General features: G+C 40.5%; 1 protein-coding gene across 2 annotated transcripts in view; it reads right to left on the minus strand.

Moving 5' to 3' along the window:
* Positions 1 to 16,660, minus strand: part of ror2 (receptor tyrosine kinase like orphan receptor 2) — a 153,063-nt gene extending 136,403 nt beyond the window's left edge. The window contains exon 1 of one of the 2 annotated variants that reach the window (XM_062972117.1): positions 16,341 to 16,660. In XM_062972117.1, the coding sequence (XP_062828187.1) occupies positions 16,341 to 16,401 (61 nt within the window). In that variant the 5' untranslated portion in view covers positions 16,402 to 16,660. The remainder of the gene's footprint in view (positions 1 to 16,340) is intronic. The other variant, XM_062972118.1, reaches the window with a different exon arrangement.
* Positions 16,661 to 17,120: the final 460 nt, after the last annotated feature.

The raw sequence follows: 17,120 nt of genomic DNA on the forward strand, positions 1-17,120 counted from the left end.
TCATGATTTTAAATTAAAGACATTTGTCAGGCAGCATTGTATCATTCCCTTTGGACAATATTCCGAGTCATGGAACTATTATATTCTTCGTTAGAATTAGTCAATCAGTACTGAACAGGTTTATCTTCTATTTGATCTCATTGATTCAGAACCAGCATAGGGATCAACTGTGGCTATTCAAATATTAAAAATAGGACTCAGGTTCTTAAAATATACTTTAGTCCAAGCATTTCTATTGCAACCTGCTTTGTTTTATTAATTCATTAATCATGGGAATTCAAAGGTGGTCTGTGACCTACCTCCGGTTTGTGTGTTCACTAAGTTACTTGCAACAGCAAAACGTCAAAGGATACTGTAAAGAGCTTTGGCATTATCTGAGTATGTTAATGAAAACAAAATGAATTATAAGTCTGAAAATGATGCACACTGCATGATGTTTATTTTATTCTGAATCTGGACCCTATATCTCAAGCACATATTTCAACACTAATGCAAAGTTCTGGCCAAAGCAAGGAACTAGAGGATAACAAACAGCCCCTTAGACAGCAATATGTCAGAAGAAGTCATGTGGCAAAGCTTGAGTCCTGTACATGCTTCCAAACTCAAGACTGGTTATTATAACAACATTCTGCTGATGTTTTTGGGCCTTATCACAAACTCACATCACAAATACCCCATTTTAATGCATTTTGGATTTAACTAACATTCCTATTCAGTTCTAAAGGATGAGGAAGTTCTTGAAATACAGAAATTTAGTTGTTTTCGTATGACACCAAGCAATACATTCGTATAACACTACTCAAAGGCACCAAATCCCATATGATACTGGATGAAAAGCAGGGTGAGTTCTGGTTAGTACTTGGATGAGAGGCTGCCAATGAATACCAGGTGTTGCTGGTTATATTTCAGAGGAAGGAAATGGAAAAACCACTTCTGATCATTTATGTCAAAAAAAAACCTTATGAAACCCATGGGGCTCATTTTAAATTGATGGGTGAGTTGAAGGTACATCTACACACAGAGAAAAAGTTCAATCAAATCCCCAAATTTGAGGACTGCTGTATTTGACAAAAACATGCAAATTATACATACACACAGTGGCAAATACACTTAATTTAATTGGATCAAAATGTCAAGCATGTTGACTGGCCATCACATGTTCAGAGGGCCCCTGAAGAAAGATGCCAAACTCATGCAATTTTATAATCCAAACTTGGGGGAGGGGGGGTACGGATTTTTAAAATCCACACTGGCTACTTCCACACTCATTATTCTGAATCTGAATATAATGCATGATCTTTGTAACACAAAAAATAAAACATTTTCTGGGATAGTTTATGATTCAGTTGGACAGTTATATAGCCTGTGTTGAAATGTCAACTTTCACACTCAATTAATCCCAACTCCAACCTGTTACAGAGCCATAGCTGAATTTATCTTTTATTTATGCAGCATGCAAAGCCATTCTAGTTAAATACACAAAAGTATATAAAAATTAATGTCAAGGCATTAAAGTGGAAAAAGCAAGGAAATTCAGTTACAGCAGCCAGTTTGTTGTGAGATAATACTTACCAGATGAATAGTTACTGAAAGGCTTAAAACTACTCTGGTAGGACAAGCAGAATTGGCCTAGAGCTACTGAAGAAATGTTTCAGTTACAGCTATTAGGATGTTTGAGGGAGTTTGCTGATATAGAAATACATAGGCTTTTAAATGTCATACAGTTCTTGGAACAGGGCCTCCTCCATCATCTGATGCCTGTCCTATAAAAGGGGGAGAGTAGAAGGTGGTTTTCCTTTGTTTTGGACTTCTACCATCAGCTCTTCACAGCATAACTAATGGTCACACAATAAAGCCTGAAAACATCTGGATATCTGTCTACCCTACTATGGATGATATTTTAATATCCATATTCTCCTTTTTTAATGTAAACAATATACATTTTAAACACCACAAATTTTAAGCACTGTACATTTTAAAAAACAAATAGCAATCAGTATCAGTTGAGTTGCAACATATAACATACTAGTAATGCTTTTAAAAGAAATTTATCTTACCGAGTATTTGCCAATTTTAAAAACTGAAGCAGATCTGTAAAGATAAGACAAAAACCATATTCCACAAAATGATAAAACAAAATGATAAAAATTTATTTGCATCTGGCTTTGCCATTCACAAAAAGAAACTCCCATGTTTCTGCCCAGTTACTCCCACTTGGGTTCTTTTGCAAACAAAAGAATTTAAACCAGGCAGAAAGCTGCCAAATCAGAAATGCTTAATTTCTGACCCAAATCTCAACTTATTTTTCACACATGCCCAACTCAGAAATCAACTTCATTTCTGGCTTATTGGAAGACTTAACAAGTCTCTCTTTCACATCTAGATTTTTTAAAACCAGGTATAATGACCATGCAAATATAATGATGTGCCATATGCATCTAGTAAACATATGAATGGTGAGACAAGCTGCAACATTTCTATGGGCTAACAACTTTAAGAGCAAACCGTACAACAGAATGCATGATAGATGAAAGGATGCAACACCCCTCCATGATAAACTCCCCAATTCTATGATGAAGCTCCCCATATAAAAAACAAAAATAGAGCAGTATTGCTGCTAAGATTTGGCAAGTCCACACCAGGCAGGATACCTTCAGCTAGCTTCTTTAGCCCAGATGAAATGGTTTCTGCTAACCGGCCATTCCTACACATTATCTACAACCTTCTTGAGTGCCCCCTGAAAGCTATTTTGAGATTTTGGAAAATAAAGACTGGAACTTTACACAGATGTTTTTGCCATGCTCTGAAAATAGCTGACAGGAAAGCAACTAAGTGAACAGTTATAGAGCGAATAACTTTTTTTCAGGAAGAATAAACAATTCCTTGAATCGCTAACCAGCATGCCTATGCTTGCTGGACATGCTGAGTTTTATATTTAAAAAAATAACTTCCCCAGTAACTGACCAAGACAACATACAGTATTGTAAGTTCCTAAAGAATTAAAGAGGCAGTGCAGAAAGGGGGGCAAAAACTATCACAGGGAAGTATACAGATCCAGGGAGCAGAAAAGCAATCTGTCTTAAAAAGAATTTCTACAATTACTTCACATTTGAAGTAAGCCACATAGGATTTTTTAAAAGTAAATCATCCCCCTTTACTGCTTGATAATACCCTACATTGAAAAAGCCACCAAGCAATAGCTTGGGGGGGGGGGGGTTTAACGGGTTCAAAGCCTCCCCCCAATTTTCAAGTTTAAAAAACTGGTTTACTCATGAATTTTAACTGGTTAACTAAATCCCCATGCTAAGTCTATGAGAAGAAAAAATTATAGAGTTCCTCCAAACCACAAGCACTATCTCAACCAAATTTTGATAATTTATTCACACTATCAGTACCAACCTTTCCACCAATTTACATTGCAATAGCAGCAATAACCAACATAGTAGAAGCAATCAAGTTTTGACTTCACATATATTTAATCAACATTTTTGATGTGAAGACATCATAATCCCACTGAAATTGACATCAGAATCAGACTCCCCAGGTTAAACCCTATAAGAAAAGCTTGTTTAAATATAATTTATAATGTTTCCAGGTATATAACAACTATTATAACTTGTGCTTACTTTAAAAGTTTATACTTTAATTTCTCCTAATCCAAGCCCTACCAAAGAAACCATGGAACAGGAGCAAAGACAAGAAGTGACGTCATTGCTAGACCTTAGACTTTATAGGAAAAAGACTGTTTCTGATGACCAAGCGAAAGCTCAATTAGTGCAAAATCCACTGACTACATTGCCAGGATATGTATCTTCTGTGGATAAGAAGGGGCATCTATATTTTCAATCTAAACTGTTCAACAGATTTCCTTGGTTAGCCTACTCATTTCATGTACAAAGGGCACTCTGTGTAGTGACTGAGGAAAAGTTGGAGGTAAAGGTGATCATTAGAAGCTTAATGCATTAGTTGCTAAACTATTTGTGAGGTGAAAAGATGCAATACAAGTCTTCAATGGACACCAAAAAACAGTACAATCAGAACAACATGTGCTTGGCTGAAAACTTTTTGCTAATGTAACTCACCATCATGATAAAGGAAAGCAGAAGAAAGCAGAAATAAACTTCTGTCAATTGTGGGAAGTTTTGTCCTTTGGGGCCAACAAAAGCTGGCTTTAAGAGGGAGCAATGATTCAGAACCTATTGTCTGTGAAGAATTTTTGCACAATTACGGTAATTTTAGGGCCTTGAGATCTCGTGCCAGATCAGGAGATACTGGCCTGAAAAATCATCTTGAAACTGCAACTATGAATGCCCAGTATACTAGTCCTCAAATACACAATGACCTAACACTTTTGTGGTGACAAGATAGTTCAAAAATTGTTGAAAAATGCAATTTATCACAGTGTTTCTCTGTTTTGGCAGATAAAACTTTGGATGTGAGTACCTCATAACAGGTATCACTCTCTGTAAGGTACATTGATGTTGAATATGCAGGAATAAAAGAAGACTTCACAGGCTTTGTGAAGATAATTTCAGGAGATCTTTGACACAGCAAGATCAGAGATGGAGTCTGTGAGTGGAGAAGTCAGGATTCCTCACATCTGTTCAAGAAAGAATTATAAAAGCAACATCCAGGCAGCTTCACCAACACCAATGGATCCCATCTCTGAACTTTTGATGCAGTCAGCTTCAAGAAAGGTTTACAAGACACAGGAAAGCAGTTCAGGAACTGCAAGTGTTCCTCCCTATCAATTTCAGCCATTTAAATCCAAATTGAACAAGTGCACAGAACTTGAAAATGAATGCCCTCAAGATACTGACATACTGATGGAAAAATATGAGCTGTGGTGTAGAAAATAGAAAAAGATTACACCTGCAGAAAAACCATTAAAGGCACTGGAAGCATGTCATCTGTTACAGTTTTTTTTTCTAAATGTGAAGAAACTTTTGAGGATTTTTGCAGCATTGCCAGTCTCAACAGCTACAAATAAAGGATTGTTTCCAACTCTTAAAAGATGCACAATGGGGCAAAAAGACTTGCTGGACTTGCACTCTTGAATGTTCACCAAAGTTTATCAATGGAGCCTGATTTTGTCAAAGTGCATTGACAGTTGTCAAGTGTTTCCATTGTGGTATTCTTTTGTAACCACTAAATTACCAATTAAGAGTCATTTTCAGGTTTTGTAGACTTGAAACTTTGTAGCTAAAATAGAAATTTGATTTAATTAAGTCTATATAAAATATAGAATGAGTCATAGAATTAAAATTATTTTGTGTTATGGACCTACTCTTCATGATTCACTAAAAAAAATGTTTCAACAGCCACCCACCCCTGAATTTTTTTCAGGCTATGAGCCTGCCTCCAAGCCATAAATCTCCGATGATCAAAACAAATCAAATAATGTATAGCTCTATTTTTGCTGTTTCTTATTCACATATAGGTCAAACTCTTCCCTGAAGATCCATTTTCAGAAGTTTTACAAAACAGTTTTAGAAACAGAAAAACAAACAATGATTTCTCTCTATGAACCTTCTTGTTATTATCTGACAGGATTGTTTTGTTTGCTAGTCAGTTACACAACGCAACTCCTAAAAAGCTCCACAATACAATATTGCTTTTTGGAGCCTTTCTGGCTATCAAATGGCAAATTTCAAAATGGAACATTATATAAAGAAGTTGAAACTCAAGGTTTTCTTTTGAAGATAAAACAACGTTTGATAAGCCACAGAGTTCATTTTGGTGAAAGTATTAGAAACTTTTAAACTTGAATATTTATTCACAACAGAAACAAAAACATATTAAGCACCAGATTCCACTTCGAGGTATGGCATCCAGTATAAGAAAGGCAACATAAACTGCAGAGGAGTCTTTGAAGACCTCTCACAGGAGGGAGGGAAGAGAAAAAAGAGAGGAAAAATCATTTAAGTCAAATTGCTATTTATCCCAAATGGCTGAAGGGGCTATGCTACAGGAGCCAGCAGTCTAAATAACAATAAAAACAGGATTAACAAACAATGACTCTTCTTTCATTGCAGCAAAAGGCTCCCATTTCTTTTCTTTGAAGCCTTAACTAGTTTGTACTCATTGGGTTAGAAGAATGGGGCACTTGCATGCTTTCTAGAAATAGTGATCGTGGTGGCAGTTTCCTTCCATAAATATAAGGAAAGCCAGCACCAGAAAGTTAAATTGCACCACCTCTTTTACATGAAGGAGCCTACTTTTACAGAAGTATCAGAATTTTACAAGTAACATTAAAATAACAATTTATTCCATTAAGTATCTAGCAGGTCAAAGCAAAATAATGCAGATTTCGAGCAACCTATACCAAGTTAGATTTGAGTTTGTTTTGTTTTAAGTTTTGCTTTATTTACATCCAGAAAATGGAAAACATATTACAAATTTTCTGGCATTTAAACATAATTTTGAGATGCTACATGCTTTCAACATAGGATGATGTTCATTGAAAACAAACTACATATTAAATTTGGCAGGGAGACACAAGAGATGCTGAATCTTGGTAAAGAAACACACAACTATTCAATAACAAAAACAGTGCCTATTCTTACTTTAGCATCTCAAAAATCTAGTTCAAATGTTCACTTTGTAATTAGCAATCTAATTGTTTAGACATAGATGACAAATACTGAATGACATCACACTTTGCTCAAAGTTTTAAAAGAGATCAGCTTTCCTGCAAATAACTTAAAGCTCCCTAAATAGGATTAATCTCCCAAGTTTGTCAATCTTTCTCTTGCCCCTCTTGTATTTCTTTCCTTTCTGCAGAAAACAAGAGATTGGGAAGACTAAACTGCTATTGACAAAGTCAGGTCACTCCCAAAGAGAAACTCTTTTCAGCTAAATCCTTATCTGCTCATTGACCCAAAAATAAACTGAGGATTTTTACGACTGTCAATTTAGCTATGAAACAAAGGGAGTCTGGTATTTTTTGGTATGGAATGAAACTCCTCACATGAAAACCTGGAAGTCTGAAAAATGCATTACAATTTGGAAGGAGGACAGTTCAGTGACACTTGAGGGGTGGGCAAAGGAGGCTCCCAGAAGTCATTAAACTTTTCACTCAACTCCTGACATTTCTCATCATTGACTATATTCACTAGAATAGATATGAGATGCAATGAAAATTGTGGAGATCCAGACTTATCTACCTCTGTCACACATTTACTCTAAAATAAGGCAAAATATATGTTCTAATAGGATACACACTCAGGTGTGTATTTGACAGTGATGATAATTGTGAATCTCCAGATGTTATTCTAAAGGTCTAGTCATTTCAACAAATGGTGAGAAATGTTGGGAGATGGAGTTCAACAACATCAGAAGACTTACTTGAGTCTTAGTCTTGATCCTTTGTTCTTAAATCAGTTCGAAAATGCAGGCTTGATCCTTAAAAAATTCCAAAAGCTGTTGTTTTGTTAAAATTTGGAACTCTCTGCCTTTTTTCATTATTGGTCTTTGGCAGATTGCAGATATTAATGACAGCCCTTAATATTTGACACATGTCAAATTCTTTTGGTAATAGTTTGACCTATATTGAGCTTCATACACTGTTTCTTAAACTTAGCTGCCCTGAGTCCCCTCAGGTGAGAAGGGCGGGGTATAAATGTTGTAAATAAATAAAATAAATAAATAAACTCTATTGAAATTTTTTTTCCAAATCTTTCCTCATTCCGAAGTTATTTCAGTATGCACCTATATTTAAGGAGCTAGACCTTACCAAAACACACAAACCCAGGGGGACTGAGGAAAATATATGGTGTGCAAGAGACAACTAGAGGACACAAGGAAAATGTTCCTTCATTGCCTGATAGTTCTCCCCTGACAAGAGTCTCATGACACTTTTTAATTCATTTTATTTGAGACAGGACCTGAAACCAGAAGTCTTGAATGGAAAGGCATGGTGGAAAGTGAACATTTGAAAAGAAATATGTGGTTATGAGAAGTGTGAAGCATCCTTCTCACCTACCATTTTTCTTTCTACAAATATTCTGCCATTATATTGCCTAATCAAATATAGATTTGGAAAAATGTGCCTGTTCTCCCTTAGAGAAGGGGGCAAGTATTATATTCTTTTTAGCAGCAACGTTAAATTAGAGTCGAACTATATAGCAAATAGAGCTTAGAAAAGTTACTTGTATTTTCAACAACTAACTACTCCAAGGTCTGGCAGCAAATTCTAGGTATGAGTGTGTTTACAAGAATTTCCACACACAACAAAACAAATACTTAGCACTAGATAAAGGCAAATCCAGAATATGGTTCAGTGGTGTCAAACTTGTGGATAATACAGCTGTTTTGGACTTCAGCTCCCAGAATTCTTGACCATTAGACAAGCTGGCTAGGGCCACAAGTTTGACACCTCTGTTAGATTGTATAGAAGAAAGATGTAAACAGTGAGTATGTCATATTTATAAACCAATGACAACATTCTTTTTTTCTGAAAAAAAGTAAAATTCTTATCTTGATATTTTAGATAAATAACAAAGTACATTCAAAGTACATTCTGCTTCAACATTTTCTTTTCCTATTGGATTCCTTTTTAGGAGTACATATGGAGGGTGTGATCATATAGGTTCTTCCTGTTTGCTCAGCATTCCACTGGAAGGAGAAATTATTATTAGATTGAAGAGTCACACAATCAGCTCTTCCTAAGTAGTTGCGGTATTCACACACATACTGCAAGTATTTGGAATTATACCTCAAAGAAGCAGCTGCCATGTGGCTTTGTGTCTATGACTGTTTTTATCCATCTGTATATAGGATCAGAATGTCACGTTGGCATCCTAAACCAGTAAATTATGCCAAAATAAATTGAATTCACTTCTGTGTAAATGTGCTACACTACAGTTCATCAGTATTCCTCACTAGCGTTAACACATTCATCTTGCCATTTTTGCTGGAGCTTTCATAGAACATGTTTGATTGTATGGATAGTGTTTGCACAATTCAGCCCCAGATGATGGAAATAGTACTTGTCAGGATTATAAGCCCCATCATTCTGAGAGCTCTGGGCCCCAATAAGTCCTCCAATCACAGTTTAGCCCTGAAAAATGTGAGGGGAAATAAAATCCCATATTTCATCACATAGTAGTCACACTTTTCCCCCTTTTTTTAAAAAAAAATAGAGGTGCAACTGTTATGCAAGGAAAAACACTTTTTGTCTCAAAACAATGATTTTTAAACAGAACAATGTTGAAAACAACTTGAGAACTCACTTTCTCACACAGTAACTTAGTCAAGCATCCGTTCACTGACCACCCCCCTCTCCAAGAATGCCGCTTCAAGCAGTGTCCTTGGAAGGGAATGCTCAGCGAATGGATGGGCAACCAGGTGAGAGAGTGCACGGGTGCATGAATAAGCAGGTGGGAAGGTAGGTCTTAGGGTGGGTGACAGGATGGGTGAGTGAAGTGGGTGGGTCTTTGGGTGTGCGGGTGAGCAGATGGAGGCTTACACCAATAAATCAAAGGTGTCACTATTATGTGAGAAACTAGGACTCCAAAAATGGAAGTGTGACTATTACATGGTGGCGACTATTGTGTGAAGAAATCCAGTAAGGCTTTCTCCTTAAGGAGATAGCCAGGCACCATTTGGAGGTGCCTGAATAATGCAGCATAACTACCTATGTGATAAATAAGGCAGGTTGGTCCAATTCAACTATTATTGAATTATTATTGGGCCCAGGCTGTGGCACAGGCGGGAGAGCAAGCCAGTGCAATTAACTGCAATGAATCACTCTGACCAGGAGGTCATGAGTTCGAGCCCCGCTCGGAGCCTATGTTTGTCTGTCTTTGTTCTATGTTAAAAGGCATTGAATGTTTGCCTATATGTGTAATGTGATCCGCCCTGAGTCCCCTTCGGGGTGAGAAGGGCGGAATATAAATGCTGTAAATAAATAAATAATAAATAAATAAATTATTCTGTATCAATTGCCCTCCCCTCCCCCAGCAGATGGACTGAAGTTACCACGTACCATAGTTTCTCTTTCTCTTACTACACATACACACTCAAAAAATTCTAAAAACGGATCTCAATATGAATCATGTTGTCAAAGTAAACCGCAAACATATGTACATGTGTTTTAGAGCACTCACTAAGAGTTTTTCCTGTCACTTTTTGTCTCTTGAAATATTAATTCCCAGCATATCCCATGCAGAGAATTTACACAATACTCAGAAGAATGGAAGTGTATTTTCCATATGGGAAAACTATGCTCAAACTATGCTCTCTACTAAACAATGTGAGGCCACCACCTGGAAACTATAGAAATTTTAGGTTAATATTCTAGGCACACTTACTTGGAAGTAGACCTCTTTGAACTCAAAGGGATTTAGTTTTGAGTAGGCGCATGCAGGAGGCCCATACTGTTAGAATCTCACACTGAGAAGGTTTTTCACAAAATTCTTACAAATTAAGAATCATCAGGGAAGAGGAAGCAGAGATTAGCAAAAAGTAGGGCAAAGCAGACCTCCAGCCAGCTCTGCTTATTTCTCAATTAAAATGTTTCAAGTATTTTGCTAAGATGTCATTCTTCATTTAGTTCCTTAATGTTTTTCCATTTCAAGGAAAGGAGAAAGACGTATTTCATTCAAAATGCTACAAAGGTCAATAAAGTTATCAGTGCAAAAGTAACTCTTGTTCAAAAGAACAAGGCTCCATTATGACATGGAGTGCAGGGAACTGGCCTGAAATCTATCAAAGGGGGAAGGAGAACCTCTTGCAGTGAAAAGCAGGGAAGGGGGGAGGGTTGCTTTTCATTTGTTGGCCCCCTTAAAACAGATCCAGCTGTTGAAAGGAAATGGGGGCTGGGATGGAGAGGGATATCTCTCTTTGGGGCTGCGTCTTTAGCAAAAAGAGAATGCCAGCCATCCTTCCTTGAGTAATCCCCCAAGGACAGTCTATTTGCTACTTTTGCATACATAATCCTCCATCACTCGGCAGCTCTGTCCCTGTCCTGGTTGGCAGCCCATGCCTATTTTCCCCTCGTCCCATCCCCAATCGAAATTGGAGCCCCTTGAGAGGAAACCAGGTCAGAAGGGCAAGGTATTTGCAACTTGCTAGAGCGCTTGTTGATTCTGAGATCTTACCCCCAACCCCTCCATCCCAGTTCTCCCACATAGCCAGCAGGTTTCCCCTTAAAAATAAACTCAGAAATGTTATCTCCCACCCCATGATAAAGCAACAAATGGCAAGACCATGGGGCCCCAGAACTAAATAACAGCCAATCGAGGCATCTGTCACCTCCTGGGGAGAGGTAAAAGGATCAGACCATGCAACAAAAGGAAGAAAAGTTCTTTTAAACGTGCAACTGATTAACAGGCCCTCTCTGCTCTTGAGTGTTAGCTTACTATTGCTCAGCTGGGACAGATTTCTCTTATTACTCCTCTGAACAAGCAAATTAACACAATCTATTATTGTTTAATTAAAGGGAAACTCTGGTAGATCCCTTCCACATGATCACTGCAAAGCAGGGTCAAGCCAGGTTAGTACATGGATTTGTTTATTTACCATATTTATACCCGCCCTTCTCAACCCTGAAGGGGACTCAAGGCGGCTTTACACACAGGCAACTATTAAACTTTTTTAAAATGTAAAGGTAAAGGTTTTCCCCTGACATTAAGTCTAGTCATGTTCGACTCTGGAGGTTGGTGCTCATCTCCATTTCTAAGCCAAAGAGTCAGCATTGTCTGTAGACACCTCCATGTAGTCAGCATGACTGCATGGAGTGTTGTTACCTTCCCACTGGAGTGGTACCTATTTATCTACTCACATTTGCATGATTTCGAACTGCTAGGTTGGCAGAAGCTGGGGACAACAGCGGGAGCTCACCCCGCTCCCTGGATTCAAACTGCAGACCTTTTGGTCAGCAAGTTTAGCGGTTCAGCGGTTTAATCCGTTGTGCCACGGGGGGCACCCTAAAACAATGTACAATTAAAATAAACATTTATAATGAATTTAAAACATATGAAAACATTTGATCTGGGCCATTCTAGTAGTCATTGTACATAATTCCATATCCATCTATTTCACTACAATTATTCTCCAAAGGCTAGATGCCAAAGCCAAGTTTTCACTCCCTTTCTGAAGGTCAGGAGGGCGAGGGCTAATCTAATCTCACCAAGGAGGGAATTCCATAGCCGAGGGGCCACCACTGAGAAGGCCCTGTCTCTTGTCCTCACCAATCGCCCCTACGAAAGAAATGGGACTGAAAGCTGGGCCTCCCCAAACTATCTTAATCTCTGAGATGGGGAATCACAACAGTTTAAACCAGTGATTCTCAACATGGGGGCCCCAGATGTTGTTGGCCTATAACTCCCAGAAATCCCACCCAGTTGGTGTGTCAAAATTCACCAAAAAACCTAGCATGACTTGGGTGGTGTGTCACTTCGAGAAAAAACCATGATTTCACAATATGTATAATTTAATAACAAAAATGTGTAATTGTAATATATAACTGTAATTAATAAATCAAAAACTATTTACTGCCATTATTTTCATGTACAACTATCTATGGTACCTCTTGCGGTTTCCAAGCTGATTTCTCTCTATTCTAGTTTCAATGTAGTCATGAATAATGAATAATATAATAATAATATAATGGTAATAATATGATAATATACTACAATAATAACAGAATAATAATTGAATGATGTATATAAATGTAATATGTATATGTATATAAATGTAATGTGCATAATTCCCATGAAGTAAATCACACCAAATTTGGCCACAAAAGACATAGTCATCCAATCAATCTGCATGCAGCAATGTGTCAGCAAAAATGGCTAGGCGTGTCAGTGCTGACACGCGTGTCATAGGTTGGCCATCACTGCTTTAGGATTTCCGGGAGTTGAAGGCCAAAAACATCTGGGGACCCCAGGTTGAGAACCCTTGATTTTGACTTTATTTCAAAAGAAAGCAATGGCAAAAGGCCTTGCCAGAAGTCAAGAAGTGACCTGAGGGAATGCTCGGACACATGTGATAAAATAAGTATGACTCAAATAACGGGAAGAGAAGATTACGATCCCCGTCATTTTCCTGACATTCCTGGACAAATTTCAGTCAGGGTGAAAAATGTTAAGAGACAAAAAGGATGTGGAAATAAACGAGTCCAAGAAGAGAAGGGAGATTGGCCACAGAATCCTCCAACACCAGGATCAAAGAGGGAAGCCCTCCTCCGCTCCCCGTTTCCTTTCATGGCTTGAGAGGGCGGGGAGGAGAGGAGTCTGGCGTTGGTTTCTTCTCTCAAGCAAGTTGGTTTTCCTCTCGCCCGGGCTTGAGAGGAGAACGCCGCAAGTCCGCAGCGGGGCATCAAACTTTCTGCTTTTTTTGCCAAGGACTGTTCAAAGTCTCTCACCAGAGCCTCCACGCGCGCCCTCCCCTTCTCTCTCTCCCCAAAACGATTCCCATAAATCTTGCCGCTGTTAGGAAGGCAGAGCGAGAAAGAAAGAGGGAGAGAAGCAGCCGGGCTTGGCAAGAGTTCAGCTGCGAGCAACGGCGCAAGGTCAGATGTGAACAGAGAGCCGTCGTCCCAACTCAGGTTTCTCTAAACAATCACATGGCTTGTTGAACTCAGACTGGACGTGTCCTGATCCTTCCAGGGTCCTTTTTTTGGCTTTAGGTTAACCAGATAACTCGCAGGGAATGAAACACAAACACACGGGAAAGGAGAGGGTAAAAATGCTCCCGTTCTCTTAAGAAAAATCCCCCTTCGCAGCTTTTCAATCTGCCCCCCATTCCAGCTCCAAAACAGCCCAAAAAAATCACCAAAAAGCACAGGAGCCCTGGCAAAAGGGAAGGAGGCCGCAGCCAGCCTCCTCCCAAGGGGCTCCTCCTTTGAAGCGCCGCCAAGACTCGCCTTTCCCAAGAGTCACCTCCTTCCAAAATGGCCAAGGAAAAGAAAGGGGGCAGGGAATCATCCCTTGGCTCCCCCCCCTCCCTTTCCAATAAGGAGCCTGCCCCTCTTTTTGTCTTCAATGAAGTGGGCGGCGGGGGAGAAGGGAGGAAGCCCGCCTGGAGGGAGCCACACAACTTTTTTCCCTTTTCCTCCCAAATGTTTCCACTCGCCACCTTCTGCCCTCCTGTTCTCTTTCCCTCCCTCCCTTTGGCCCTTTCCTTTCTCCCCTCCAGATTCAAAAAGCAGGCTCCTTTTTTCTCCCTTCCGTCTCCAAAAACAACCCTTGTTCTTTCTTTTCCTCCTAGTCTCAAAAAGCAGCCCTTAAAAAAAAAACCTTAAGGTTGTTTTGCTTTGAAATAAGCGAGAGAAGTGATGTCGCTGAGGGGGTTCTGTTGGGAAAAAGCTAACCCATGAACATGAGCATACACACACCGTGGAGAAAGCTCTCCTCAGAGGCCCTTTACATACACACACACACACACACACGCACGCATACACCCAGAGGAGAAAAAGTTGACCCATGAACATACACACACCTTGGAGAAAGCTTTCCTCAGAGGCCCTTCACACACACACACACACACACATATACATACACCCAGGGGAGAAAAAGTTGACCCATGAACATACACACACCTTGGAGAAAGCTTTCCTCAGAGGCCCTTCACACACACATGCACACACACATATATATATATATATATACATACATACACTGAGGGGAGAAAAAGCTGACCCATGAACATACACACTTTTGAGAAAGCTCTCCCCAGTGGCCCTTCACATACACACACACATATACATACATACACCTAGGGGAGAAAAAGTTGACCCATGAACATACACACACATTGGAGAAAGCTTTCCTCAGAGGCCCTTCACACACACATGCACACATATATATATACATACATACACTGAGGGGAGAAAAAGCTGACCCATGAACATACACACTTTTGAGAAAGCTCTCCTCAGTGGCCCTTCACACACACACACACATACATACACACACCCAAGGGAGATAAAATTGACCCATGAACATACACAAACCTTTGGGAAATCCCTCCTCAGAGACCCTTTACACACACACACATATACATACACCCAGGGGGGAAAAAAGCTGACCCATACACCTTGGAAAAATCTCTCCTCAGAGGCCCTTTACAAACACATACAGTAGAGTCTCACTTATCCAAGCTCACTTATCCAAACTTCTGGATTATCCAAGCCATTTTTGTAGTCAATGTTTTCAATATATCATGATATTTTGGTGCTAAATTCGTAAATACGGTAATTACAACATAACATTACTGCGTATTGAACTACCTTTTTCTGACAAATTTGTTGTATAATATGATGTTTTGGTGTTTAATTTGTAAAATCATAACCTAATTTGATGTTTAATAGGCTTTTCCTTAATCCCTCATTATCCAAGATATTCGCTTATCCAGGCTTCTGCGAGCCCGTTTAGCTTGGATAAGCGAGACTCTACTGTACATACATACACCCAGGGGAGAAAAAGCTGATCCATGAACATATACAAACCTTGGAGAAAGCTCTTCTCAGGGCCTTCACACACACACACACATATTCAGGGGAGAAAAAGCTGACCCATGAACATACACAGACCTTTGAGAAATCTCTCCTCAGAGACCCTTTACACACACACACATATACATACACCCAGGGGCAGAAAAAGCTGACCCATACACCTTGGAAAAATCTCTCCTCAGAGGCCCTTTACAAACACATATACACAATACACCCATGAGGCTGCCTTTTGTGGTCTCCGCACAGCCCCCCAGAATGAGTATCTCTCCTCAGAGGAGTTTCCTTTCGCTCCATCCCCAAATCAGGTGGCTTTTTGGGGCCTCCTCGGAAGACCCTCCACAAAATTTGGAAGGTGGTGAAGAAGCGACCCAACCGAAATGGAGCCAAAACCTCCATGACTTTGGGGAGAGAGAACTTCTAACTAAGCCAGACAAGGGCAAATTGCAGAGGGGGGACTATTGTAGCTCTATCCAATCTTTGGGAGAAGATCTTTTCCTAGAGGCTTTCACGAAAATTAGTAGTCATTTTAGCCTAGCTAAAAAGCTTAGCACTGCAAAAGCTCATTTAGAGATGAACCAATGACATAAGTGATTTTATAACAAGACTAGACCAAATGTAAAGAAGGCAATGAGATAGGGTAGATAAGGAGTAAGCTTAAGCGGCTGAGGGGCAAAAGGAAGGGGCCTGAGGCTGTTAGGAATGGTGGGCGTTGAAGCCCAAAACACCTGGAGGGCCCAAGTTGGCCCATGCCTGAACTAAGCAGCCTGGGCTTCCAATTCGCCCTACTCCGGACCTGGAGGAGAATTGAGGCGCCAAGTGAGAGTCCTGAGGCCACCGCTCCGTCTCTTCTCCTGCCCCAACGCCAGCGCGCTCTTACCTGCTGCCTCGAAGGGAAGGCTGAGGAGGACCAAGAAGGCGGCAACGCTGCCTGGCCCCATGCTGCCTCTGCCTCTGCTGCCTGCCCTGGCTCCACAAAGAGCCCTTTGTGGCCCTGCCTTTTTTCGGGAGGCGGACGTTTCCCTCCGAGATGCTAAGAGCTGAGGGAGAAGTGGCCGTCCGCCTTCTCCGCCCCACTCCGGCGGAGGACTGAGGAGGAGGAAGAAGAAGCAGGAGCCGCGTAGTCCGCCTCCTGGGCGCGCCTTTCCTTCCCTGCCTCTGCCCACAGCGGAGCCCACCGGCCACCCCAAGGAAAAGGGGAAGAAGGCGGGAGACGCAGCCCCGCCTCCTCTGGCCAAGGAAGGAAAGGGCTTGAATGGACCCCGAGGAGACACAGAAAGCCCCGCCAGAGGGAGAGGGGGCCACGCCAGCAAGGAAGACCACGGGAACTGAATTCAGTCACCTTCCATGATGGAAGGAGAGGACCAAAGACTAACCCGTAGTCAAGGGGACGGTTTAAGGGTCCAAGGGAAAGGTTTTCCCCTGACATTAAGTCTAGGAACCCCGGTGGCGAAGTGTGTTAAAGCGCTGAGCTGCTGAACTTGCAGACCGAAAGGTCCCAGGTTCAAATCCCGGGAGCGGAGTGAGCGCCCGCTGTTGCTCCAGCTTCTGCCATCTTAGCAGTTCGAAAACATGTCAATGTGAGTAGATCAATAGGTACCACTCTGGCGGGAAGGTAACGGCGCACCAAGCAGTCATGCCGGCCACATGACTTTGGAGG

The sequence above is a fragment of the Anolis carolinensis genome, chromosome 2, assembly GCF_035594765.1.
Source record: "Anolis carolinensis isolate JA03-04 chromosome 2, rAnoCar3.1.pri, whole genome shotgun sequence".
Lineage (NCBI taxonomy): Eukaryota > Metazoa > Chordata > Lepidosauria > Squamata > Dactyloidae > Anolis > Anolis carolinensis.